Source organism: Poecilia latipinna, unplaced genomic scaffold, assembly GCF_001443285.1.
Source record: "Poecilia latipinna isolate Pla-1442-1.1 unplaced genomic scaffold, P_latipinna-1.0 Scaffold1437, whole genome shotgun sequence".
Taxonomy (NCBI): domain Eukaryota; kingdom Metazoa; phylum Chordata; class Actinopteri; order Cyprinodontiformes; family Poeciliidae; genus Poecilia; species Poecilia latipinna.
The window spans coordinates 106782-133434 of record NW_015114053.1 but is presented as its reverse complement, the minus strand read 5'-3'; the positions used below and the strand labels follow the sequence as shown (position 1 = coordinate 133434).

The 26653-nt window shown below is 37.9% G+C and overlaps 3 protein-coding genes across 19 annotated transcripts in view; all 3 read right to left on the bottom strand.

Moving 5' to 3' along the window:
• Window positions 1-6: 6 nt before the first annotated feature.
• LOC106962603 (gastrula zinc finger protein XlCGF57.1-like) overlaps window positions 7-26653 on the bottom strand; it is a 41236-nt gene continuing 14589 nt past the window's right edge. Inside the window, exons 1-4 of one of the 17 annotated variants that reach the window (XM_015057118.1) lie at window positions 26038-26207; window positions 25494-25586; window positions 3131-3311; window positions 7-2361 (exon numbers count right to left, since the gene is read on the bottom strand). In XM_015057118.1, the coding sequence (XP_014912604.1) occupies window positions 881-2361; window positions 3131-3248 (1599 nt within the window). In that variant the 5' untranslated portion in view covers window positions 3249-3311; window positions 25494-25586; window positions 26038-26207 and the 3' untranslated portion in view covers window positions 7-880. Of the gene's footprint in view, window positions 2362-3130; window positions 3312-3476; window positions 3898-5779; window positions 7340-7936; window positions 8180-8257; window positions 8745-12607; window positions 12720-13992; window positions 15402-15970; window positions 17034-23099; window positions 24348-25243; window positions 25454-25493; window positions 26208-26653 lie in introns of those variants that run through there. The other 16 variants (XM_015057121.1, XM_015057122.1, XM_015057115.1 and 13 more) reach the window with 16 other exon arrangements.
• Window positions 9757-12486, bottom strand: LOC106962608 (zinc finger protein OZF-like). Its single transcript, XM_015057139.1, has 2 exons — window positions 12328-12486; window positions 9757-11088 (listed from the first exon to the last, which is right to left on the bottom strand). The coding sequence occupies exons 1-2, from the start codon at window positions 12440-12442 to the stop codon at window positions 9857-9859; spliced, it is 1347 nt and encodes a 448-aa protein (XP_014912625.1). The 5' UTR covers window positions 12443-12486; the 3' UTR covers window positions 9757-9856.
• Window positions 17522-21337, bottom strand: LOC106962606 (gastrula zinc finger protein XlCGF57.1-like). The gene is made up of 3 exons (XM_015057137.1): window positions 21016-21337; window positions 20685-20917; window positions 17522-19403 (listed from the first exon to the last, which is right to left on the bottom strand). The coding sequence occupies exons 2-3, from the start codon at window positions 20800-20802 to the stop codon at window positions 18070-18072; spliced, it is 1452 nt and encodes a 483-aa protein (XP_014912623.1). The 5' UTR covers window positions 20803-20917; window positions 21016-21337; the 3' UTR covers window positions 17522-18069.

Genomic DNA, 26653 nt, shown 5'->3' with positions numbered 1-26653 from the left:
TAGTGATAACTGTGTAGAAATGCTTCATGTAACAGACCCACTACTTTTTGATAGTAGCTTCAAATGCTCCAAAAAGTTTCATTTGGCAGCTTAATTTCCTCATCACTGAACTATGAATGACCAGTAATGCTCTGGCTTGATAAACCTCCAACAGAAACTGAAAGACAAATATTTACAGTTAAATATTTATGCTATTACTTTCTAGGTTTAAAACTTTTTACACAGTAAAATTAAGGTTTTTACCTAAAGCGCTCTGACGGTGCATCCCTTCAGAGTCAGTATGAACATGTTGATGTACTCTTTGAAATGATGTGCAAATTCTACCGAGCTCGCTGATGATTGCGTGATCAGGTTCCAAGTACTCGGTACCAAAACCTCCTTTAAATTTTCACAAAAAGAGCCCTGAACTTGGAATAGCATGAAGCTAATTTATACTACAAACAGTAGCCTTTCTGTACATAAGGAAAAAAAACATCAAAAGTTTGGTTGCTGAGCAAAATGTGTGTCCATATTTCAGGCTGTGATTTACCCCCAACATCATTCAATACAGAAGGCATTATAATTGTGCTGGTGAGAATGTCATGGAAAATGTTAAAACTACTACAAGTTATACTAATAATAACTTTGATGCTGAAGTTAAACTGGATTCTGAGATTAATTTGGAGACAATAAGCAGAATATAAAATTTTCATTCTGCTTAAATATCTATTGAGGTTGCCACAATCTAATTAGAATAGGGTTAAAAGTGCTAAGTAGTTTTTGTATTCTTTAATCCTTTAATGTGAGCAAATCAAAATAAGATCTTGATCTTAAAAGTTAAAAAATATATATATTTCATGATACTGACCACCGTTGTTGACTATCGTCATAATCATTATTTTCAGACCTCAGTAACATTTATACGTTTCTGGAGAACATCTTGAGAAAGTGCTTCACAGGAAACACTAAACACAGCTGGTTTCTCCCCTGAATGGAGTTTCATGTGACTTTCAAGGTGACACTTGTGTTTAAATCTGTTTTTACAGACATCACAACCATATGGCCTCTCCTCAGAGTGCAGCCTCATGTGTCGCTCCATCTGTATCTCCTTTACAAAACATTTGCCACACTCACTACAGCTAAATTGTGCGGTGTGAACAGCCATGTGTGTTTTCAGACCCCCAGAATGTGAAAATCCCTTAGTACAAACACCACAGGTGAAAGGTTTTTCCCCCGTGTGAACACGCATGTGACTCTTTAGACTCTCTTTTAGTGAAAATCCTTTACTGCAGACATCGCAAGTAAACGGTTTCTCACCTGTGTGAACACGCATGTGAGTCTTTAGGCTCTCTTTTAGTGAAAATCCTTGACTGCAGATGCTACAAATAAATGGTTTTTCGCCCGTGTGGACACGCATGTGAGTTTTTAGGCTTTCCTTTTGTGAAAATCCCTTACCGCAAACACTACAAACAAAAGGTTTCTCTCTTGTGTGAACATGCATGTGACTCTTTAGACTTTGCTGTCGTGAAAACCCTTTACTACAAAGAGAACAAACGAATGGTTTCTCTCCTGTGTGAACACGCAAATGGCTTTTTAGACTCTCTTTTTGTGAAAACCCTTTACTGCAAATGTTACAAACGAATGGTTTCTCTGTGGTGTGGATCCACATGTGATTTTTAAGACTTTCCTTTACCCTAAATCTTGTACCACAGACATCACAGGGAAAGGGTTTTTCTCCTGAATGGACCTTCATGTGAGTAGTAAGAAACTTCTTTGCATGAAATTTTTTGCCACAATGGTCACAGGCGAACGGTCTCTCTCCAGTGTGACGTCTCATATGTGTCTGAAGAGAACTCTTCTCTCTGAATCCTTTACTACAAATATCGCAGTTATGTTCTCTATTTGCAGTGTGTGTCATCACGTGCAATTTAACGTGAGACTTGCGTTTGAACCTTTTGCCACAAACACTGCAATCAAACGGCCTCTCTCCTGCATCGACTCCCACTTTAGCCGAGCTTGTGGAACACAATTTGGATCTTTTACCATTTTTGTGAACTTTCATTTGACTTTGTTGAGAAGAACACGCTGGATCGGGGTTTTTGTCCGGTTCTGATATTCCACAGTCCTGTGTATCAGTTTGTGTCATGTGATCAGCCAAACTGATGATTGGTGCTTCTGTCTTTCTGTGGTCATCAGTTTTGATCACCTGTACCTCTGATAACTGAGGTTTCTCTTCATTTTCTTTCTTCACAGTAAGCTGCTCTGCCTCCTGACTGATCCACAGTTCCTCCTCCTCTTCCTTTACGTGGGGATCTGGGTCCTGCTGATCCAAACTAGGGCTCCAGTCATGGGGAACCACTTTAATCACCAACATCTGATGAACTTGGAACAATAAAACACACAGGAGTATTATTGACACATATTATTTAAAGATTACAAAATTAACATAAAAAATTTGAAAGCCATTCTCTTTCATTTTTCAAATCTAAGAAAATAAAAATACAAATCTGTTCAATAGGATAATGGCAAGCATGTTTAAAAATATTTTGTTTCAATTATATTTATCAATCTTAAATTCCAGCAGATGACATACATAATAGGCATTAGGAATGATCCCTGAGGTACACCCCAAGTTGCATTTGGTGGAGGTGGAGATCTGTTGCAAAACAATTTCCACACCAACCTACGTTTTGTTAAGAAAGTTCAATGCAAGCGAGCCTGTGTCAGAATGTTGTGAATAAATATGCTTTTAAAAGAACCAGAAACAGGCTGCAAAGTGTGGTTACCATCTTTTCTACTTTTATGGTTTCTGTAATTACTTTATTCCTTTTTCCTGAAACTTGATTAGGTCATATTTTTGGTAAAAAATAAAAATAAGAAAAAAAAAACAGGGGGAGGTGGCGGGAGGGTTGGTGGTTCATCTGTTACTTATTAATGATCTCCATTTAAAACTAGGGGCTGCAGCTGGGTAGATTTCCAGATGAAGGAAATCTCACCAGAATCTAGGGATAGATTAAAAAGTAATCTCAAAGAAACACAGGTCAGGGACCCAGTGAACTTTTAGAATCCAAAGATAAAATGGAGGTCTTTTTGCAACTTCCCGTAAGAATTTATTTACTTCAACCCAGATATACAAATGTGTGTCACTTACTGAGATCTTTGCTATCTTGTGTCTCCTGCCCCAGTTTTGATGTGGATGCTGCAGGCATGGAGGGCTCCAAGCTGGACCCTCCAGGTTCATCTGCTTCAACCTTCATCATCTCAGTCATCCTCGCTCCTCTCTGGACTCCCCTTTTCCTTCTCACAGTTCTTGTTTACAACCTTCACATGTTCTAGAATATCAAGGTTTCAGTCATATACGCTATTCATTAACTATTTTAATGCTCTCTAAAACTATAGCAAGACACAAAACCCCCACATCTGATCAAATAAAGTGTATTATCAAAATTAAACACTAACAGAGCTGAAGCGATGCTGCAGAGCAGAGAGCCTGATACCTTGGACAGTAGTTCTGTTCTCTCTGTCCTCAGCTGGACAACAAGGCTTCCTCACAATGTCACAAACTCCGAGTGTAGCTTTGTCTTCTGGCGTCAAACCATTAACATTTGAATGCTTCGAACTCTAAAACACTTATTTAAGTCTCTGTTGTTAGCTGCTTTAGCTCCACGGTGGCTAACAGTCAATTTTGCTAGTAGAAAACAATGACGTTATTTACCGCAAACTTCGGACAGATATAACCAGAAGGGATCGATGCTAACATATACGCGGGATATCCTCAGCACGACTGTCAAGAAGAGACTCAGACACCCATCACGCCAGTTTTTTACACAAAATTTCCGACGTTTTTCTCTCAAAAACAAAACCATTTAAGCTAACATTGCTACATCCGGGAAACTTCCTCTTAGATAACCAATGAATAACAAGTAGAGCTCTGACTCGAAAAACCACGTCCTGTTTCAACCTTCACAAACACCGATCCAAGACATAGATAATCAAAGATTGACTGAAAAAGTTCAGGCACACCTTGGTTACAAAGACATTTTAATGTTTATTTAACAAACCGGTTATTCCCATTTACAAAGGTTTTATAACGGTTTATCAAACTGACAAAAATTCAGTCAACATCTCTCATAATTCTTTTAATCAAAGAAACAAACTTGAGACATTTTCTGTTTACATTTAATACTTTCATCAAACTGGTGTGTCCCAAATACATTAGAATAAAAATATTATATAGAATCTTGTAAAAGAAAGAAGAGCTGTGTAAGCCATAAAGACTATGTGGAATGGTCACTAGTGGGGCCGAGAAGATTCGGCCAACAATCACAATAAAATCAGAATTTAAGCTCAGTTAGCTTCTCTGATGCCAATCACACAATATTCACTGATCTGCACACCGACCTGACTGTACAGTACCTCTCTACTTTATACAGCAATATCTGTATAAAGTGTTTAAACAAGACCCAATGAATGATGGGGAATGTGACCTGCACCTCCCAAAGAGAGATGACACCAACGTGAAGTAAGGCCCTTAAAATCAGTTGTCTTGGTGGTTCAAGGTGAGCAAAGCTTGTGGATGAAAAGTGCCAAGTTGGAGTTTATTTGTCCTTTTCTTTGTCAAAACTTTTCCTTTAAAAGGCATTTCAGGATTTTACAAATCCAGATTTTGCAAGAAACTCTTAATACCAACACATACTTTTTACTGGGTTACATCTTGTTCCCCTCAAAACTTTCTTGAATGTTATATTTCATGTTTAATAATTTAAAGACATGTTACAAGAATCACTAATACGTCATTAATGTATTCTAGCTCCAATATAACTTTTGCACTCTGCAGAATTTTTTTTTATCTAGCCACACCCAAGAGTTTTCAAGCATTAACCTCCTTTTTATGGTAATTAAACACCATTTCAGTCAGACTCAGGACAGGACTTTGACTAGGCCAAACCAGAATTTAAATTTTTGTTTTTCGGAGGGGGACTTGCTGGTGTGCGTCGGATTTTTGTTCTACTGCAGAATTCAAGTGCTCTTTGGTTTGAGGTCACAAACAGATGGCCGGACATTTTCCTTCAGGATGTCTTGGTGGACAACAGAATTCATGGCTCAATTTATCACAGCCAGTCCCCCAGGTCCTGAAGCAGCAAAACCGCTCCAGACCATCACATTGTCAAAACCATATTTTATTTCTGCCATGATGTTCCTTTTCCTGGCTTTTGAGGATCTTTTGAGATCTGCCCCACTTTGTGAGGCAGGTCCTATTGAAGGTGTGGCTGAAGAAATTGAACTCATTTTTCCAAAATTGTGACTCGGGTTTGGATTTTTTTCCCCCTTTCACAAAAAAATAAAAATAAACACCTTCATTAAAACATAGCATTTTGTGACTAAATAAGATAAATTTGTCCATAATTCAAATTTATCTGATCTAAAACATGTGTGACAAACATACAAAAATGAATGGGGCTAAACATTTTTGTCACTGCTGTATTTTCACCTCATTGCTTTGTGTAAGATATGCAACTTCTTTTATGAAGTATAATATTTGCATTTGGATATAATTTGATAGATTTGAGATTGATGAAGAAAATATTTCTTAAAAATTTCAGTACATTAATATAATAATGTAGCCTCATCAGTTGATGTCATTATTGGCTCACCATTTATGAGGCCAACACTACTTTTAAATATTGAATCATCGCCAAAAAGACAAAGAAATATTTTTAAATACATGTTTTCCAACTATTTTTTTAAGTTTAAAATTATATAATAATTGTTACATAATAATAATAATGTCTCCATTATTATGCAATAATAATGAAAACATTATAATTTTTAAGCTAAGTAATTCTTAAGCTTAAAACTGTAAATGTGGAGGCATTATTATTCTGGAGTTCATTCTGGATTCAGAATGAAAAACTAACGGAGCTCCACAGAAAATCAAAAACAAAATCCTAGTAATTGAAAAAAGTTTGACAAACCAACTGACAATATCAAGAGTTGCAGCCTTCATGAATGGCCATGTGTCTCGTCAAATTTCCATGTCGTGAAAACGCTTTACTGCAAACACTGCAAACAAACGGCTTCTCTCCCGAATGCACTCTCATGTGATTTTCAAGATGGAGCCTTTTATTAAATCTGCTCCTACAGACTGCACAACTAAACGGCCTCTCCTCCGTGTGGAGTTTGACATGCCGCATCAACTGCGTTTCCTTCACAAAACGTTTGCTACAGTCGCCACAGCTAAATAGTGCAGTGTGAACCTCCATGTGTTTTTTCAGACTCTGTTGTCGTGTAAATCCTTTATCGCACTCACTACAAATAAACATTTTCTCTCCCGTGTGAACACACATGTGTCCACTCTGAGTCTCTTGTTTTGAAAATCCCTTACTGCAAACATTACATGTAAATGGGTCTTCTCCTGTGTGAGCACGCATGTGTCTCTCCAGAGTCTCTTGTTTAAAAAATCGTTTACTACAAACACTACAAATAAATGACCTCTCCTGCGCGTGAACACGCACGTGTCTCTTTAATTGAGTTTGTTGTGAAAATCCCTCACTGCAAACGTCACAAATAAATAGTTTTTCTCCTGTGTGAACACTCATGTGCCTCTTTAGATGATGTTGTAGGGAAAATCCTTTACTGCAAACATGACATACAAACGGTTTCTCTGTGGTGTGGATCCTCATGTGCCTTGTTAGAGTTCCTTTTGTTTTAAATCTTGTACCACAGACATAACAAGAAAACGGTTTTTCTTCCGAATGGACTCTCAGGTGCATTTTAAGAATAGCTTTTGCATGAAACGTTTTACCACAATCTTCACAAGCAAATGGTCTCTCTCCGGTGTGGAGTCTCATATGTGTCTGAAGAGCACGCTTTTCTTCAAATCCTTTACCACAAAAATCACAGCTATGTTCTCTCATTCCAGTGTGAGTCATCAGGTGTATTTTGAAAGTTGTGTAATTTTTCAAACTTTTGCCACAAATATTGCAACTGAAATGTTTCTGTCCCGTTTGGACTCCAATCTGAGCAATCTTACTTTGTTGAGAAAAAGATACTGGAAATGGGCCCCTGTTTGGGTTTGGTTCTGGAGTCCTACAGTCATCTTCTTCAGGTTGTGTTTCCATCTGTTTAACTAAGCTGCTGCTTGGAACCCCTGTATCTCCATTGTCTTCAGTTTTGATCTGATGAAGTTCTGACAACTGAGGTTTCTCTTCATCTTCAGTTTTCACAGTAAGCTGCTCTTCATCCTGACTGATGCACAGCTCCTCCTCTTCCTTCTTTATAAGAGGGCGCTCTGGGTCCTGCTCGTCCAAACTGGAGCTCCAGTCCTCGGGAACCTTTTTAATTACCAACATCTGATGAACTGGGGACAGGAAAATGCACACGGACATTGTTGAATGCTCATAATAAAATAAAATGTTATTGTTTACATAGCCAAGATGTCTGCAGACTTTTTCTAGTTTCTAATCTACAAAAAAAAAAAAAATCAAACTAAACTGTTCAAGCTGAATGTTTCCCTCATGACACATTTAGACAAACCCAATTTTCATTACGGTCTGCAAACATTTGTGAAATCTGAAAAATTCCAAACAGTTTCTGAAAGATGAAGAGATGCATTTCACATCCAACTAGAGAGTATTATGGTAATTTTATGGCACTGTATTTTTTTATCCTTGTGGTCTGTTCAACATTCTAGCCACCTGTTTTTAAAGTGCACAGCAAAAATGAAGCCAAAATCTTTGTTTCGGAGCTCGCCTGGTTAGAAGAAATTTCAGCAGCTGGATATATGAGGGGCCCTCTAATGAACATCTAGCCAATTCAAGATGAATTCTGCCTCTGTTGCAATAACAGCAGTGATATTTACATATATTTATCAATTTGATTGTTTCCCCAGTTTATTTACTCTTTTATAACTTCTGGTTGTTAATTTTCTCCAATTCAGACAATGTGTGTCACTTACTGAGATCTTTGCCATCTTGTGTTTCCTCCTCCAGTTCCGACGTGGATGCTGCAGGCAGGAGGGGCTCCAAGCTGAACTCTTCGGGTTCATCTGCTTCAACCTTTATCATCTCAGACATCCTCACTCCATCTGTGGTTTTTGTCTTCAACCTTCACATGTTCTAGTAGGTGATGGTTCTGGTCTTATAACCAGTAAATTCTGTCTTTCTGCTGCCTGAAACTGGAACCAGACACAAATCAGCCTCTGATCAAATAAAGTGCATTAACAGAAAATGTAAGTTGTAGCAGAGCTGAACTGATGCTACAGAGCAGAGTCTGATACCTTGTCAGTAGGTCTGGGTTCACTCTGCTCCAGTCTCTCGGTCCTCACCTGGACCATAAGGTTAGAGGAACTGTCCACAGATGATGTGGTCCTCCCCGCACAGTCTGACAAACCCAATAGTATGGACTCGTGTTGTAGCGTTAAACCAGAAACATTTTAAAACTTCGAAGTCTAAAACACCGATTAGGTCCCTGCTGTTAGCTGTTTTAGCCCTATGGTGGCTAACGGGCCATTCACTTTGCTAAGGAAGGCGATTTATATTATGTACGGGAAAGTTCGGTAAGAAATACTCACAGTAGCTCAAAATAAACACGAAGAAGCAATATTTACAAGAGCACTGTAAACTAGAATATGTGACATCAACTAGACACTTTCTTTTTACACAAAATCTAAGATGTTTTTCTTTTGAGATTTAGCTAATCCAGCTAGCATCGCTACATCCGGTTACTTCCTCCTCCCTGGCCAATTAGTGACAAGTAAAACACCTATTTTGGAAAACGATTTCCACTTTCATCCGTTAGTTTTTCAGAATAAAAGAACATATCTGCATATTATATCAATACAATTTTATAGACGTATTATTACCGAATATTCACTATGATTACTATTTTGAACTCTTACAGTACATAATTACAGCTCAGGACTACAAATAAATGTAGATATTGTCCCGTTATCCTTATTTTATTTCCTCATTTGTGTCTTTTCAGGCATTGTCATAGATGAGTACAAGCCTCAGTTTGGAAGTGTTCAATATTTCTGCATTATACTAGTGGTGGGACTAAATTATTTACTGAATTATCTTATCTCCAAGACAACAATAACCAAAACGTAAGTGGAGGAGTGTGGATTATTTTTCTGATAAACAAATGTGAACAATAAATGAGCAGTTGGCATACTTGAAAATTTATTTTCTATTTTTTTTCTTTTGTGCAATGGAGCTTTCTCGTATCCTTTTAAAAAACACCAGTCATGTTTGAGAAAATAAAAGCATTTAACATGACAACTGTACTCTACGAACTTTACAAAGACATTAAGATGCATTATTTGGAGTCAAGTCAAACACATAAATATAATAATACATAAAAATAACAATAAATAAGTAAAACGATGCACAACGAAACATTATCTAAATACTGTCATGTACTCTGTTCAACAACTATGTGGATTTTTAAATGAGCAAAAATAAGATCATCACATATTTCTTGTCAGGTCCATGAAAACATAACTTTTACATGTCAAGTCAAACATTCAAATAAATAACTTTGAGCATAACACTCCACCAAGGACACATACTTCTGAGATACCAGGCTGACATCTGCATGTTTTGGCAGTTTTCATGGATTAAATCTATGACTTATGAGTCATAGATTGATTTGCAGAAATGTCCGCTTTGACGGTTCAAATTCACAACTAAGGCTTGCATAAAATAAATGATTACTTTCTAAAAGGCCATAATGTTGGCTTTAAAAACACTGCCAAACTTCTGATCTCCTGATTAAATGTAACTTAACAGCTCTTCCTATTAGAGCAACTATTTTCACTTTCCCTTTAAATAAATTTGTAGGAGTACAGGGAAAACCTGTTCCTTTACCACAAAGTTTATCTTCTGTGTGAGCACACGTGTCTCTTTAGAGACTCTTGTTTTGAAAATGCCTTGGCACAAACTCTACAGACAAATGGTTTCTCTCCTGTGTGAACACGCATGTGACTTTTCAGATGAATTTGTTGTGAAAATCCTTTAGAGCAAAGACCACAAATGAATGGCTTCTCACCGGTGTGAACACACATGTGTCTCTTCAGTGTCTCTTTTTGTGAAAATCCCTTACTGCAAACACTACAAATAAACGGTTTTTCTCCCGTGTGAACACACATGTGCCTCTTTAAGGTCTCTTTTTGTGAAAATCCTTTGGAACAAACACTGCAAATAAACGGCTTCTCTCCGGTATGAATGCGCATGTGAATCTTTAGATGAATTTGTTGTGAAAATCCTTTGGTACAAACACTACAAGTGAACAGCTTCTCCCCTGTGTGGACACACATGTGACTCTTTAGGTGGACTTGAAGTGAAAATCCTTTACTGCACACGGTACACACAAATGGTTTCTCTGCGGTGTGAATCATCATGTGGTTTTTAAGAGTTCCCTTCATTTTAAACCTTGTGCCACAAATGTCACATGGAAAAGGTTTTTCCCCTGAATGAACCTTCAGGTGAGTTTTAAGACTTGTCTTTGCATGAAACCTTTTATCACACTGGTCACAGGCGAAAGGTTTCTCTCCAGTGTGGAGTCTCATGTGTGTCTGAAGATAATGTTTTTCTTTAAATCCTTTCCCACAGACATCACAGCTATGCTCTCTATTGCCTGTGTGGATCATCATGTGTAATTTAACATTAGTCTTACGTTTGAATCTTTTACCACAGAAATTGCAGTGAAATGGGCTTCCTCCGGTAGGAGCCATGAATTTGGAATGCAGATCAGACGTTTTTCTTTTCTCCTTAACTGTCACCTCAGTTTGTCGAAAAGAACATGCTGGACTTGTGTTTCCGTCTGGTTCTGGTCCGCCACAGTCCTCTTCTTCCGTTTCTGTTTCCATCTGTTCAGCTGAGCTGCTGGTTGAACCTTCAGTATCTCTGTGGTCTTCAGTTTTGATCTGATAAGGCTTTGATAACTGAGTTTTCTCTTCATCGTCACCATTTGCAGTAAGCTGCTCTCCTTCCTGACTGATCCACAGTTCCTCATCTTCCTCCTTTATGTGGGGGGGTTCTGGGTCCTGCTGGTCCAAACCGGGGCTCCAGTCATGGGGAACCACTTTAATCACCAACATCTGATGGCCTGGGAGTATTGAAAAATACATGAACATCAATATTCGTTTACAAATAATTAAAATCTTATATTAAGAGTAAAACGATTTTTTAAAAATTCTGAAAAGAAAGGGGGAAAAGTACATTTTAAAGTGCTTAACATGATAGAAACATAATAAAATAAACAACCATGTAACAAGCAACAAACATTAAATTTGGTCAAACATGAAAATAATCAAGAATAATCATCATCAAATATGTTGTTCCAGTTGTTTTCATTCACCAGATTTTTTTTATGCTCCAGATAAGTGGAGATAAGACAACTGTAGTTTGCAGCAATGTTACCGTTTCTGCAATTGGCTGCAATTAAGCTTTCTGTCTATTTAACTACCTGTCAAATTCTACTCTGCTGAAGTGGGTGAAGACTGATAGGAATTAACCTACTTTCTCAAACATAATGTTTGATCTCCATCCTGTTGTGTACTTATGGTTAGCAAAAAGAGAGGAAAAAGTGGAGCTTGAATATGTATGCTTGATGTGGGTTAGCTAGGCTGCTGCCCAGGTGTTCAGATAGTTCATGCTTAATTTTTTAGGGGCAGTCCATGGTTAATTTCTTTATGTGTTGTTGCAGATTGTTATCAGTAAAATACATAAATGCCAGTTGTCATGGAAGTTACAGAGGAAGTCCTCTTAAATATTCTTTGTAGTTAGGATGATATGGCCTAAAATAAATATCATATTATAGTGTGGATTTGCCATGATACACAGAACATGTTGCAACATACAGACCCTGTTCTGCAGTGTTCAACTATGCAATAGAGCTCCAAACACTGATTCGGACTCTGGCCTTACTCTCAACAAGAAGACAAAAGTAACAGATTTTTCCAGTTGTTTTTAAATTGTTCATTATCAAAACAAATCTCCTCAGATGAGCAAATATATCTGCAATACTATTTTTTTTTTTTTAAATCAGGCAAACATGATATACCAACAGTATGCAAGCCAAGCAGTAACACATTAGAAAACAGTTCAACACAGATTAGAGCACCAGACTATTAACCCATTTCAGGGTTTATTGGATTTACAACTAAACTTCGTTCTTGTTGCACAGTTTTTATATCACGTTCTGGATGCTGCATTGGGTAGAGATGTATGTCCAAAGAGACTAACAACACTCCTGCAGCAGGAGTTCACCTAATAAATACAGTCTGGTTATACATCCACCAGGCAAATTAATTTGATTCTATGCAAACCAGTGTGTGTCACTTACTGACATCTTTGCTGTCTTGAGTCTGCTCCAGTTCTGAATTGGATGCTACAGGTATTGAGGCCTCCAAGCAGAGCCCTCTGGGTTTGTCTGCTTCAATTTTCATCAATGCAGACATTCTTGCTCGGCTTTCACGATTCTTGTCTTCAACCTTCACATGTTCTAGAAGAGCAAGGTTTCAGTCATATAACTTGGATATTCTGTTTTTCTCTGCTGTATGGACACAAATCAGCAGTTGATACAATAACAAAAGATGTAAGCAGCAGCACAGCTAAAGCGATACCTTGGACAGATGTTCTGGGTCCACTCTGTCTCCAGTCTCTCGGTCTGGAAGTGTCCACGCATGATCTTGTGTTCCGCTCACAGCCTCACAAAACGTAGAGTGTGGATTTGTCCTGTAGCAGTAACCACAAACTTTCAAAAGCTTCAACCTCAGAAGCACTGATTAAGTCTCTGCTTAGCTGTTTTAGCTCCACCGAGTCTAATAGTCAAATCCGGTTGCTAATAAAAGCCAGTTACATTCCGTGCAGAAAACCTCCGCTGGAGGTAATCTCAGCGACTGAAAAAGAAATGCACAACAGCGACATTTTCACGACGAATATCAACTGAATAATCGAAAACAGCAGTCACACACTCATTTTACACAAACTTTAAAACGGTTTTCTCTTAGGGCTAAGCTAGTCAAGCTAACATCCGGTTACTTCCTGTTCGTTGGCCAATCAATGAACAGTAAAGTCCTGATTTGACAAACCATTTCCCACAATCAGTATTGTTTTTTAACAGTATATGCTTCACTGGCCAAGTTTGAGCATACACACGAGTAATTTAACCCCATTTCCACTTACCGTAGAAGTGGAACAAATGTGTATCTTGTAATATTTTATATATCTTTTCAACAATATATACACATCAGTTATTTAATCTATCGTTTTGGTCTAGGTGGGTTATAACGGAGAAAAGAAACTGCATGTTCTCTTTTTAATTCTTACTGTTTGTAAGATTGAAGCTAAAGTGACTAGGAAAAAGTGGTACAAGCATATCAAAAACGTTGACCTGCTGGGAATAAACAGATCTCAATAGAATAAAATATAAACATTAAATCAACACTGTCTCAAAATCAGTTATTTTGGACTTCCGTTTTAAAAACGTACAGATCATTTGATCAATGGAAAATAATAAAGTGACAGCTTTCATGCTGCCAAAAACACATAAAAGAATCCCATTCTTAAAATTATTTGAAAAAATAAAAAGTCACAAGTTGTATTAAATATGTCTGATATGAGCAGTTCAAAGAAGAACACAAAAAATATTTTATTTTCAAATTCATGTTTTCATAAATCTGATATTTTAATTTACTGGGAATTTATATGGACCAGCAAATAACGACATTAATCCTTCTCTTCTACCTTACAGAAAGCAGAGAGGGTTCAGAAATAGGTCACCAGGTTCATCACAAGCCAACATCCAAATCATTAAATCAACAGACAAACAAAACAAACTCATTTAAACATACCAACACTGAGTTCCTTTAAATGTAGACTAAAAACCCACCCTTTATGGAGTTGCTTTTGAAACATTATAAATGAAACATTAATCAATATTCTGATGTGAAACGATGGCACTTGACAAAATGTAGTGTCTCAATTGTTGACTGTGTGTCCTATGACTTTGTATTTTTATGATGTAAAGTACTTTGAACTTCCTTGTTGTTGAAACATGCTATACAAATAAACTTAACTGACTTTGATAGATACCAGTTACCATATTCATTTTGGGACTGCTGAAGGAAGTCAGAGTTCCCAGAGAACTATGGATGTGTTGAGAGAGCATGCCACCTCCACACAGAAACACCCAGGATTCAAATCTAGGTCGTTCTTATTGTGGGACAGCAGCATTAACCACTGCCTAATTCGAAGACTAGGTGCACTGATGAACACGCATGTGTCTCTTCAGATCTCCTTGTTGTGAAAATGCTTTCATGCACACATCACAAACAAAAGGTTTCTCTCCTGAATGAACTCTCATGTGACTTTCCAGGTTGCACTTATGGGTAAACCTGCTTTTACAGACATCACAACCAAACGGCCTCTCCTCTGTGTGGAGCCTCATGTGTCGCTGTAACTGGGTTTCCTTGACAAAACATTTATCGCAATCTCTACAGGTGAATGGTGCTTTGTGAACCTCCATGTGGTTTTTCAGATTAAGTTGTTGTAAAAATCCTTTACTGCAAACACTACAAACAAATGGTTTCTCTCCAGTGTGGAGATGCATGTGACTCTTTAAATTATGTTGCAGTGAAAATCCCTTACTGCAAAAACTACAAATGAACGGCCTCTCTCCAGTATGAACACGCACGTGTCTCCTTAGATTGGCTTGTCGGGAGAATCCTTTACTACAAATGCCACAAATGAATGGCTTCCCTCCTGTGTGAAGATACATGTGTCTGTTTAGGATGGCCTGGCATGAAAATCTTTTGCTGCAAACACAACAAGCAAATGGCCTCTCTCCAGTGTGGAGAGTCATATGAGCCTGAAGAGAACGCTTTTCTTTAAATCCTTTACCACAAAGGTCACAGCTATGTTCTCTCTTTCCTGTGTGGGTCATCATGTGTAATTTAACTGAAGTCTTTTGTTTGTATCTTTTCCCACAAATGTCGCAACCAAATGGTTTCAATGCAGCACCAATTTCAAGTTCATCCCTAGGTTTGGGACAGATTATAGTTTCTTCATCTGTGTTGTGACCCTTCACTCCCCTTTGTTGGGAAGAACAGACTGGATCTGGATTCTTGTTAAGTTCTGGTCCTCCACAGTTCTCTCCATCAGGTTCTGCTTGCACATGCTCAGATAAACTGCTGGTTGGAGCTTCTGCCTCTCCATCACCTTCGTTTGTAAGGTGATGAAGCTCTGTTAACTGAGGTTTTTCTTCATCCTCTCTCTTCACAGCAAGTTGTTCTTCCTTCTGACTGATCCACAGTTCCTGCTCTTCCTTCTTTATTTGGGGGGGTTCTGGGTCCTGCTGGTCTGAAAAAGAGCTCCAGTCATGAGGAACTTCCTCTTTAACCACCAACATCTGACAGACTGGGAACATTGACAGATACACAGAGATTAATTGTTGCTTGGAAAAAAAAAGAAGTGGCCATTCTTTCCCCTAAATTTTAAGAAAGAAAAACTATTTGAGAAATTAAGTAATTTACAAGTAAAAGAATCTGATCTTTTAAAAATTTATTTAATTTAAAAGTCTGTCAGGTTTTCCCTGAGCATCAATCTTGTCAAACTCACAAGACACTGCAGAGGGACTAGTTAAATCATGGCAGTGGCTTGCTTGTGTTTGTTGGCTGGAGGGAAAACACATTTTAATACAAGCTAAACTGAGGAGCACTGAATTTAAGAAGGATCATTTTGAACATAAAGTCAGCCGAATGGACTCAAGGTTGAACCTTAAAAAGAACAAATTCTGTTTTAAGCAGGGTCACCAAAGAGTCTACCTGCTAAAGAGGCCCACTCGACAGATCAGAGGTGATAAATATGTGCAAAATGATTGCACATATTTATCACTTACATTTTTTCCTACAGTGCAGCAGCCCTTTCAAAACTTCCTGTTTGAGTTAACTTGCTCAAATCCAGACAGACAAATGTGTGTTACTCACTGAGATCTTTGCTGTTTTGTGTCTGATCCGGTTCTGATTTGGACGCTGAAGCTGCGCTGAATCCTCCAGGTTCATCTGCTTCAACCTTCATCATCTCAGACATCCTCACTCCACCTGAGATTCTCCTTTTCACAATCCTTGTTTAAAACCTTCACATGTTCCAGTGGTTCAAGATTTCAGCCACATAACCTGGACTTCCTGCTTTTTTCTCCTTTAACTGGAATTGGAGACACATCAGCATCTGATCAGATAAAGTGTTTGAACAGAGAATGAACTGATGCTGCAGAGCAGAGAGCTTGGAACGTTGGTCAGTAGATCTGGGTCCACTCTGTAATTGTCCCCAGTCTCTCTGACCTCAGCTGGACAACAAAGTTAGAGATGTCCAAATGCGATGCGGTCGTCCTCCTGCAGTCTCGTTTTCTACTACTGAAGCATAAACTTTAATTAACTCCCTTCTGTTAGCTGCTTTAGCTCCACAGTTGCTAACAGTCCATGTACTTTACTGATGAAGATCAACTACATTCTGAACTAAAAACTCCGACTAGATAATCACAAGCGTTAAAAACAAATAATTAGAAGCGACATCCTCAAGAAAACTGTAGAGCACGGAGTGTTTTTCCGCTAGGACTGTTACTTCCTGCTTATTGACCAATAAATGACAAGTAAAGCTCTTATTCGTAAAGCCCACTTCCTCTTTCAACGTTTACTTTTTCAAAATAGAAAGACAACCAAAATCAATACAAACTCATCACTTGCTCGGAAAATACTTGAAGTACTAAGAAATGGTTTTTCACCAGTATCAGTTAAAAATGTTATCTTTTTTTTGAATTATTTATTTAAATAGAATGTCAGGCATAAAACTCCACCAGGCTTCCAATGTACATTGCTTGACATAGTTTTTACAACAGAATATAAACCACAGTTGTAAAGGTATCAGTCAGACAGAGAAAGAGAGAGAGGAAGAGAGAGAGAGATTGCTTACAAAATCCATTGGGAGGCATATAGAGCCTTGCAGACTTACATGTTTTACAATGTATAACCTGATTAAGTGATAGGCTGTAATTAGTTCAGATTCCCTTAGTAGAATCCTGGATTTTTGTTAATTCATTCTGCGCAATGACCAGAACCAATACATTTCTGTTAAAGTCAACTTTATTTGTATCTTAAATAGACTTTAACAAATGTGCTGCACCACAATGATAAGCAAGAATAAAGAACAAGAACACAGCGCTTCTTAAAAATATTAAACCAAAAAGAAGCTAATATTTGTCAGAACTACAGTTCTTGCAAATATGTCTTAAACTGCTGCTCTTACTTGGTTTGACTCTTTTGTACAAATCTATTATTTCTGAAAACAAATCACCTAAAATGCTTTATCTTTTGCTTCAAAGTATAAACCTGACTAAAAGAACTTTAAATAAACTTTTGTCTTACACACTTTGATTAAGTGCAAGGCTGTTTAGTCTCTAGTTTGAATGAAACATAATAATTCATCTACTAACATGTCACTTCAGTTCTAGATAAATAGAAGACAAAACTTACAAAACATTCTCAGAAACTTGTCACTTTATTTTGATAGCCATGAAAATGATCAGTTTACTGGCGTTCTCTCCTCTACCCAGTCCTCTAAGCGGATTTCTCATCACTCTTTCAGGATGAAAAAGGCTTCCACCTGAGCTGACAACAAATTCAATAAACAAATAAACGTGAACAAACCACTGCACAGTTTTGGCATCCCACGTCGAGAAAACTCCCAACAGCGGTTGCTAAAATTTGGCCACACAAAACATTGATCATACTTATCAGATGCGCAAACTAGAGAACGTAGTCAAACATTTCACAGCACTGGTAACGGAAGGTATGCCCACGTTTTTATTTTTGACATCAAAATAATAAGTTGCAGCCCTTTTGAACACCTATATATATGAAAAAAAGCATTTACAGCAAAAATAAGGAAATAAACTGTCTTCTCTTCTTGATGAACTGTTAAGTACTTATCACGATGGAAATACTTATTTATACTAAATCTGGTTTTAAAAACATCATAACCGAAAGGTTTCTCTGTCTTGAGTCTTTAAGTCTAACTCCTTCATGAAAAGTTAACTACAATCACTAAAGCTTTGAAAAGGTAAAGTGTGAATATCCATGTGTTTTCTCAGATACGCTGGTCGTGAAAATCTCTGACTGCAAACGCTGCAAACAAATGGTTTCTCTCCTGTGTGAACACGCATGTGTCTCTTCAGATCTCCGTGCAAGGAAAACCCTTTACCGCAGACATGACAAACAAACTGCTTTTCTCCTGAATGGACTCTCATGTGATTTTCAAGATGATTCCTTTGAATAAACCTGCTTTTACAGACATCACAGCCAAATGGCCTCTCCTCTGTGTGCAGCCTCACGTGTCGCTTTAACTGCGTCTCCTTCACAAAACACTTGCCACAATTTCCACAGCTAAATTGTGCGTTGTGAATATCGAGGTGCCTTCTCAAATACACCTGTTGTGAAAATCCTTTACTGCAAACACTGCAAGTAAACGGTTTCTCTCCCGTATGAACGCGCATGTGACTCTTTAGATCTCCTTGTCGCAAAAATCCTTTGCTGCAAACACTACAAATGTAGTGTTTCTCTCCTGTGTGAATAAGCATGTGTCTCTTTAGAATATTTTGTTGTGAAAAACCTTTATTGCAGACGCTACATACAAAAGGTCTCTCTTCAGTGTGGATCCACACGTGCTTTTTAAGACTTTCTTTTACCTTAAATCTTGCACCACAGACATCACAAGAAAACGCTTTTCCTCCAGAATGGAGCTTCATGTGAATGTTAAGATTTCTCTTGGCATGGAATCTCCTCCCACAATCTTCACAGGAGAATGGAGTCTCTCCAGTGTGGACTCTCATGTGAGTCTGAAGAGAAAGTTTTTCTTTAAATCCCTTCCCACAAAGATCACACCTGTGTTCTCTCATTCCAGTGTGAATCATCAGGTGTAACTTAACATTTGTCTTAAGTTTGAATCTTTTTCCACAAATGTTGCAACCAAATGGCTTCTCTCCTGTGTGCACTTCATGCTGAGGAGGAACACTGGAAGGCAGATTAGCTGTCTTACCTTTTCCTTCAACCATCACCTTACTTTTATGGAAATAACCTACTGGATCATGGCTCCAGTCTGGTTCTAATCCTCCACAGTCCTCTCCACCTGGTTCTGTTTCCCTCTGTTCAGTCGAGCTGCTGCTTAGAGGTTCTGTCTCTCTGATGTCTTCGGTTTTGATTTGAGGAAGTTTCTCTTCATTTTTAGTTTTCACAGTAAGCTGCTCTTTCTCCTGACTGATCCACAGTTCTTCGTCTTCCTCCTTTATGTGGAAGGTTTCTGGATCCCGATGGTCCAAACCGGGGCTCCAGTCCTGGGGAACCACTTTAATCACCAACATCTGGTGGACTGAGAACATCACAACACACGGGATCATCACTGAATGGCATATTGACCTTACAAATTATGTTTAAATTGATAATTAGCATAATAAAATTTTTTAATAATTTACAAAGAAGATGTAAAGGCAGAAATCTAAAATCACAACTAATTGTAACTACTTAAAGGGAAATTCTAAAGCCTTCAATAATCAGAGTTTTGTCACACGACTGAAGCCATACTTTATCAACAGGAGGATCAATGTCTCTCTTTCTGAAAATTAAAAATAAATGTTTTATCCATCATTTTTACTTATAAATTATGGACTTGTTTAAAGGAAGTTAGGAGGAGAGAAAGGAGATTATCAACCCGGATCACCTTTGAGTCTCCACACAGATTAGATTTGGTATTATCGCTTTCTGGTTCCTGCAAAAACTTCTGAGCTTTCCGTTTAGGATGCTGGACCTGAGCAGAACTGCCATGAATGATTGACAACAGAAACATCAATGATGAGTCCACTCAAACTAATTAGCTCCATCAAGATGGCATATCAAACATAAGGTAAGGTCAGTTCCTCAGTTATAAATCACTCAGTTTTAATGTACATTAGAGTGGATTTGTGTGAGTATTACTAAGCTGACTGAGAGTCAGAGTTCTACCTCCTGGAACTGAATGCATTACAGTAGGAACGCCTTCATAAAGTGAGGGAAAACTCAAGCACCCAGGTGTTCAGGTGAGGGTTTGTTATTATCCTCGCACTGGCTTCACACCTGGCTTTCAGGGCAACTCTGGAGTGAAAGACTAACTAGGAATTTGGTTTAATTCTTCAAGCTGCAAATGAAGTCTAGTCAAACTGCCAGAAGGGGGAGCTAAAGATTAAGTCTTGGAACTCATCACAAAAGACAAATCATCAAAACACCAGTGGAAAACATACGAAAAGCAGGCTAGCAAATCCAAGGAGGGTTTAACATTATTGCAATAAAGATCTTTCCATTGACTATTAAAAGTATGATCAAGGGGAAGATCATGTATTTGTAAAAATCAAATGAAAATTTAAAGGTTTTTTTTATATGCTCATTAGCCATTGTTCACATTTAATGACACCTTAGAGATGCGTCACTTCCTTTCTTTCAGAAGCCAAATCAAACTTTTTATTATTATTATTGGTTACAGAATGCCATGAGTTAAGGGGGCCCAAGGCAAGGCTGTCAGCTGGCTTGAATTTACTTTTCACTCTGACGCTTCCAGCAGTCAGATTTCCAGTCAGATATAATCAGCTTCAATCCAGACAATCAAATGTGAGTCACTTACTGAGATCTTTGTCGTCTTGTGTTTCCTCCTCCAGGTCTGATGTGGATGCTGCAGGTACAGGTGGCTCCAAGCTGGACCCTTCAGGTTCATCTGCTTCAGTCTTCTTCATCTCAGACATCCTCGCTCCACTTGACTTCTCCTTTTAACAATCTTTGTCTGTAGCCTTCAGATTTTTAAGTAGATCAAGGTTTCAGCCACCTGGCCTTCATATTGTGTTTTTACACTGCCTGAAACTGGAATAAGACACAAATCAGCCACTGATCAAATAAAGTGTGTTAACATCAATAGTAAACAGAAGCAGAGCTGTGCTGCAGAGCAGAGAGTCTGATACCTTTTTCGGTACTTCTGGGTCCACTCTGTCCCATCTGCAGCTTTAAAACATCAGCTTTAAATACTTCATCATTAAAAACACTGGTTAAGTCTCGGCTATCAACTACTTTAGCTCCACATAGTAATCCATTCACTCTTATAATGAAGGCTAATTACGTTCCGAACTGCGAGCTATTGCTAGAAATAATCGCATCGACCCAACAGATACGTAAGAAAAATATTCTCTAAGACTGTCAAGAAAAGACTGACATAGTAATTACACACAACCTTTAGGACGTTTTACTATCAGGACTTAGCAACTAAGGCTAAAATGACAACATCCGGTTACGGTCTAAACTGGAAAACCTCTTCCGCTATCAACTATCATCTTTTCAAAATAAAACAATTTATATGAAAATGGACACCTCTCTACCCAGTTTTCATTTTGCTATTGTTAGGATGGTTGGTTGGTTTATTCTACAAAACAAATAATTGTATTGGACTTATTTATATACTACCAAAATCCCCAAAAGCCTTATCTTAAGAAATGTTAGAGGAAAATGCAGCTGAAGTGAATAAATGCTGGAACCAAACAATCTTTTTCAAATAAACAATTGAAGGACTTACATGACCTAACCTGCTTAAGGAGTAGTTTAAAGAAATATCACAAAAGGGATCATGAGGAGCCACGGTGAATATATTTTTAGTCAGTGACTGAATGTATTTGAAGCCTCAGTGTTTCCCCTCATATTAGGAAGATACCCAATACGCACCTGGTTGAGGAGGACTAGTTAATAGGTAAGTGAAACATACATCATCTTAATGCTTGAATAAATAAATACAGTAAGTACATTTTATTTTGTAAATGTTTTTATAAACAATACACAAAATGCAGTAAATACAGAATGAATTGGAGATTGTTTTAGGGATTTTCTGTCATATGCAAAAACAGCATCAAAACAGATGTGAGAAGTAAAACAAAGCCAGACATTTATACTGAGTCAAATAAATGTTTGGTCAATGTAATGATTGTTGTCATTAAAAGAACAAAACCATGATTCCTTTAACTGTGAGTCTCTCATCTCCCACAATACATGGACATCTACTTCATACTCTGAATGCTGGACGGAGTCCGATAGGCTGAATATCTTAAGTCTATGTTCACACAGCAGACACATGCGACCTAAATCCGATTTTTTTGTTTTGCCAATATGCGACCAAGATCAGATTTTTTTTTCACAGCATGCTGAACGGTCCAATTCCAATCTTTTCAGCCAATAAAAAAAATCTGATTTGTGACACTTGACACATTTTATTTGACTTTTACAACATTGACATGCATTCTAATTCTGTGCCAGAAGAAGCCAGATGGCTGTAAATCCATACATAAACATTGGCTGAAGAGAGCAGTGCTGTCACTTTGGTCAGCTGTGTTACTTTGGTGCCAACAAACAGTAAATAGTGCGTGCGACATTTATTGCCACTTCTCTGCATGCAGATCATGTTGGAGTCATAAATCTTTAACGCAGAAGTTCGATTGGGGTTGCATTTAATTTGCGGTAAAAACCATTAAAAATAATTGGATTTCAGTGGAAAAAAAAAATGAAATTGAGCATCAAGACCTGCTGTGTGCACATAGCCTTATTGGCATGCAAAATGTGCATTCATGACACTTGCAATATATTGGTCAACAATTATTGCACTCCAAAAGTAATTTGGATAAGAATATTGCACATATGTAATTGCAAATTATTATACAGCCCAACTGGAGATGATGTTCAGTTGTAAAATAATCACATTTAAGGCAGAAAGAGTTGCATTCAGGACCAAATCTAATACTTCAATCTCATTATATTTGACATTCTGAACACTTACTGTTTTTTTTTTCTTTTCCAATACCTCTTTTATTTATTTATTTATTTATTTATTTAGGAGGGAGAGCTACAGGTAAAACACACAATTATACTTATCTTTTTAGCAACAGCCTTGGTAAAAACACAAGTGGGTTTATTATGCTTTTTAGCTTTGGTGATTTTGAAGTTACCAGTTAAAAATCATCAGGATTAACTTTACTTTAGCATTTTGGACTTTTCACTAAAAATTACAAATGATTAAGTTTTATATTTTTTCAATTATTTTAATTTAATGTGATAACGTGGAGATCAGGTAGTCATAAATTATTCAGAAAAATACTGACAAATTAGCTGACAACTACAATGTTTAGTTAGTCTTTATGAAGACCCATGTGCCTCCTCATATCTCCAAGCTGTGAAAATCCTTTACTGCAAACTGTGCACACAAACGGCTTCTCCCCTGAATGCACCCTCATGTGATTTTCAAGTTGACACCTTTGATAGAATCTACTTTTACAGACGTTGCAACCGTATGGCCTCTCCTCTGAGTGGACTCTCACGTGTCGCTCTAACTGGATTTCTTTCACGAAACGTTTACTGCAATCACTGCAGCTAAATGGCGCCGTGTGAACTTCCATGTGGCTTTTCAGATTATGTTTCAATGAAAATCCTTTACTACAAACATGACAAACAAACTGCTTCTCTCCTGTGTGAACACGCATGTGTCTGTTCAATGTGTTTTGCAGTGAAAAGTCTTTATTGCAAACCCTACAAACAAAAGGTCTCTCTGCAGTGTGGATCCTCATGTGCTTTTTTATATTTTCCTTTCTTTTAAATCTTGTACCACAAATATCACACGAAAAAGGTTTTTCTGCTGAATGGACCTTCATGTGAGTTTTCAAATATGTTCTTGCATGAAAGCCTTTGCCACAAACATCACAGGAAAATGGTTTCTCTCCAGTGTGTATTCTCATGTGTGTCTGAACGAAACTCTTTTCTTTAAATCCCTTACCGCAAAGATCACAGGTATGTTCTCTCTCCGCAGTGTGGGTCATCATGTGTAATTTAACATGAGCGTTGCGCTTGAAAGTTTTTCCACAAACGTGGCAGCAAAATGGCTTCTCTTCAGTTTGAATGCCATTTACAGCCGACTTAGATGTCCTAACTCTTTTGTGAGAAGTTGTCTTAGTTTGCAGAGAAGAGCATGCTAGATCTTGGCTCCTCTCCAGTTCTAATCCTCCACTGTCCTCTTCATGAGGCTCTGTTTCTGTCTTTTCATCTGAGCTGCTGGTTGGAGATTCAGTCTCTCTTACGTCATCTGCTTTGATCTCATAAAGTTTGGGTTTCTCTTCATCTTCAATCTTGACAGTAAGTTGCCCTTCCTCGTGACTGATCCACAGTTGCTCTTCCTCCTCCTTTATGCGAGCGTCATCTGGATCCTGCTGGTTCAAACTGAGACTCCAGTCATGGGGAACCACTTTAATCACAAACATCTGATGGACTGGAAACATCAAAACATGAACGGATATTAAATGCTTGTTAACCATTTTTAAAACATCTATTCCTTTACATAAATTGATAATAGCCATAATCTATTTTTGCATGGAAAAAAAATCATACAACTTGTTCAGATGATATCCAACAGTTGGTTTTTGTGTCATACTTTGAAGGGGTCACGAAAGAAACTACCAGAGATATGTCTGAACTATCTCAAAGAAGACAAAAAAAAATGAGACAATACTACAAAATAATATTTAGAACCCTTCCCTTCCCCATTAGCAAGAGAGTCATGGCCCAATAATTTGGTCTGTCTGCCATTTTCTGGGGAATATTCAGATAGCAGGAAACTTATTATTAATTCATTAAAATTTATGTTATCCTCATAATCACGAGGAACTACAAAAATATAAATCAGGTTACTTTGTGTAAACATATCAGACACGATGATATCAGACTTGATCTTGACTGTCTTTTTCAATCATTCAAAACTAGGATACAGTTCTGCTGTTTCCGATTAATCTTAATTACTGACTTAATTACTGTATAGGAGCAGTAAACGGCATTGAGAGGACACGAACTAAAAATAATAAAGGGCCTTATCTGAAGAAAAAGCATTTTCCACTTGATTTGGCGTCTCCTTCCACTCAACTGCCTCCTATTTACACACAGGTGTGCCTTTCATGAGTTCAACATGCAGGTCAAAGGGACAGTCAGTCTTTAAAGGCCGGAGGGTATTAATAAAAGAGTAAATAATAGGTTCTCCCAAAATAAAAAAATATATTTATATATTATTGTTTGACTTTTTTGTATGTTTGTGTGTGTAAAACTCTTCAAAGCCCTGCAGTGATTCTAAAACTTGCCAATTTCCTCCAACTCAGCAACAACTGTGTCACTCACTGAGATCTTTGTGATCTTGTTTCTGCTCCAGTTCTGATGGGGATGCTGCAGGTATGAGGGGCTCCAAGCCTCCAGGTTCATCTGCTTCCACCTTCATCATTTCAGACATCCTCACTCGTTTTAGACGTCACGATCCTCGTTTACGACCTTCACATGTCCTAGCAGGTCAAGGTTTCAGCCATGAATCATCAAACGGATGCTGCATCTGATCTAACAAAGGATGTCAACAGAAAAGGTGAACCTTGGTAACCTAGGCAGGGCTGACGCGATGCTGAGCAGAGTCTGATGATGCCTTAAGTCAGTAGTTCTCGCTTCACTCTGAAATGTCTTCAGTCTCTCTGTTCTATGATGAACATCAACCTCTTAAACACTGATTCACTCACTTCTGTTAGCTTCTTTAGCTCCACGGCGGCTAACAGCCCATTCACTCTACGTTCTGAACAGAAAACGTCGGCTACAAATAATCACAAAATGTAGAAGCGAAATCTTCAGAATGATTATATAGTACACACACTGAGATATAACATGTTTAACCTAAACTTTAAAACGTTTCGTATTGGGACCCAGCTAGCTGAGCTACCTATGAGGTGACAATGATGCACAGCCAGACCGCATCTTTTTTCTGAAATGAAGAATAAATACGCCCATCCAGTGAGTGTGATACAGATAAGAGCATACTCAGGACAATACATCTAAAATCGCCGAACGCATATGGACAGCCACAAAGCGCTAAGCCAGAACTATTAAAGACTGCCCGACATCTGACGTGTACGGTGAATGCTGGGAGATGTTACCTGCATCCTGCTGGATCTCTGACCCAAACCTACTCATCTGAGCAGAACAAATCTGATGATCCTAAAGGACAAAACGATTAATTCAAACGCGTCTGTCTACCTGCAGACCACAGGAGTCTCTCCACGGGGCGCACATGCGCAGTGGTTATGCCCACGCTGCTTGGGTTGGAGATTTTCAAAACAAAAATATAACAATAGATTCAGAAGGAAAGAAAAACAACCTCTTCGCAGGTTCAATAAAAAGCCCTTACTGAGGTGTTCAAAGGGATGAGAATTAATTAACAAAATGATTTTCTTCTATTCACATGAACATTCTGCGTTTTCATGGCATAACATTTGACACAGAAAGTAATACTATTCAGGAAATTCTTGATTATGGGTTGCTTTTATACTTTTGGTGACATTCATTAACTCTGTATGGTAACGCTGCCCGAAATAAACATATCCTGTATGCAAAGCTTGTAATTAATACTTATTTTTGTGTGTGTGTAATACATGGAACTGAGTCTCCATTATTTTATTTTAAATAAATATGAAAAATACATATTAAAGTGTACTATGATAAAAAATAAATTGATCTAAAACAACGTATTTCTGAAGGGACATCGAGAGGCAG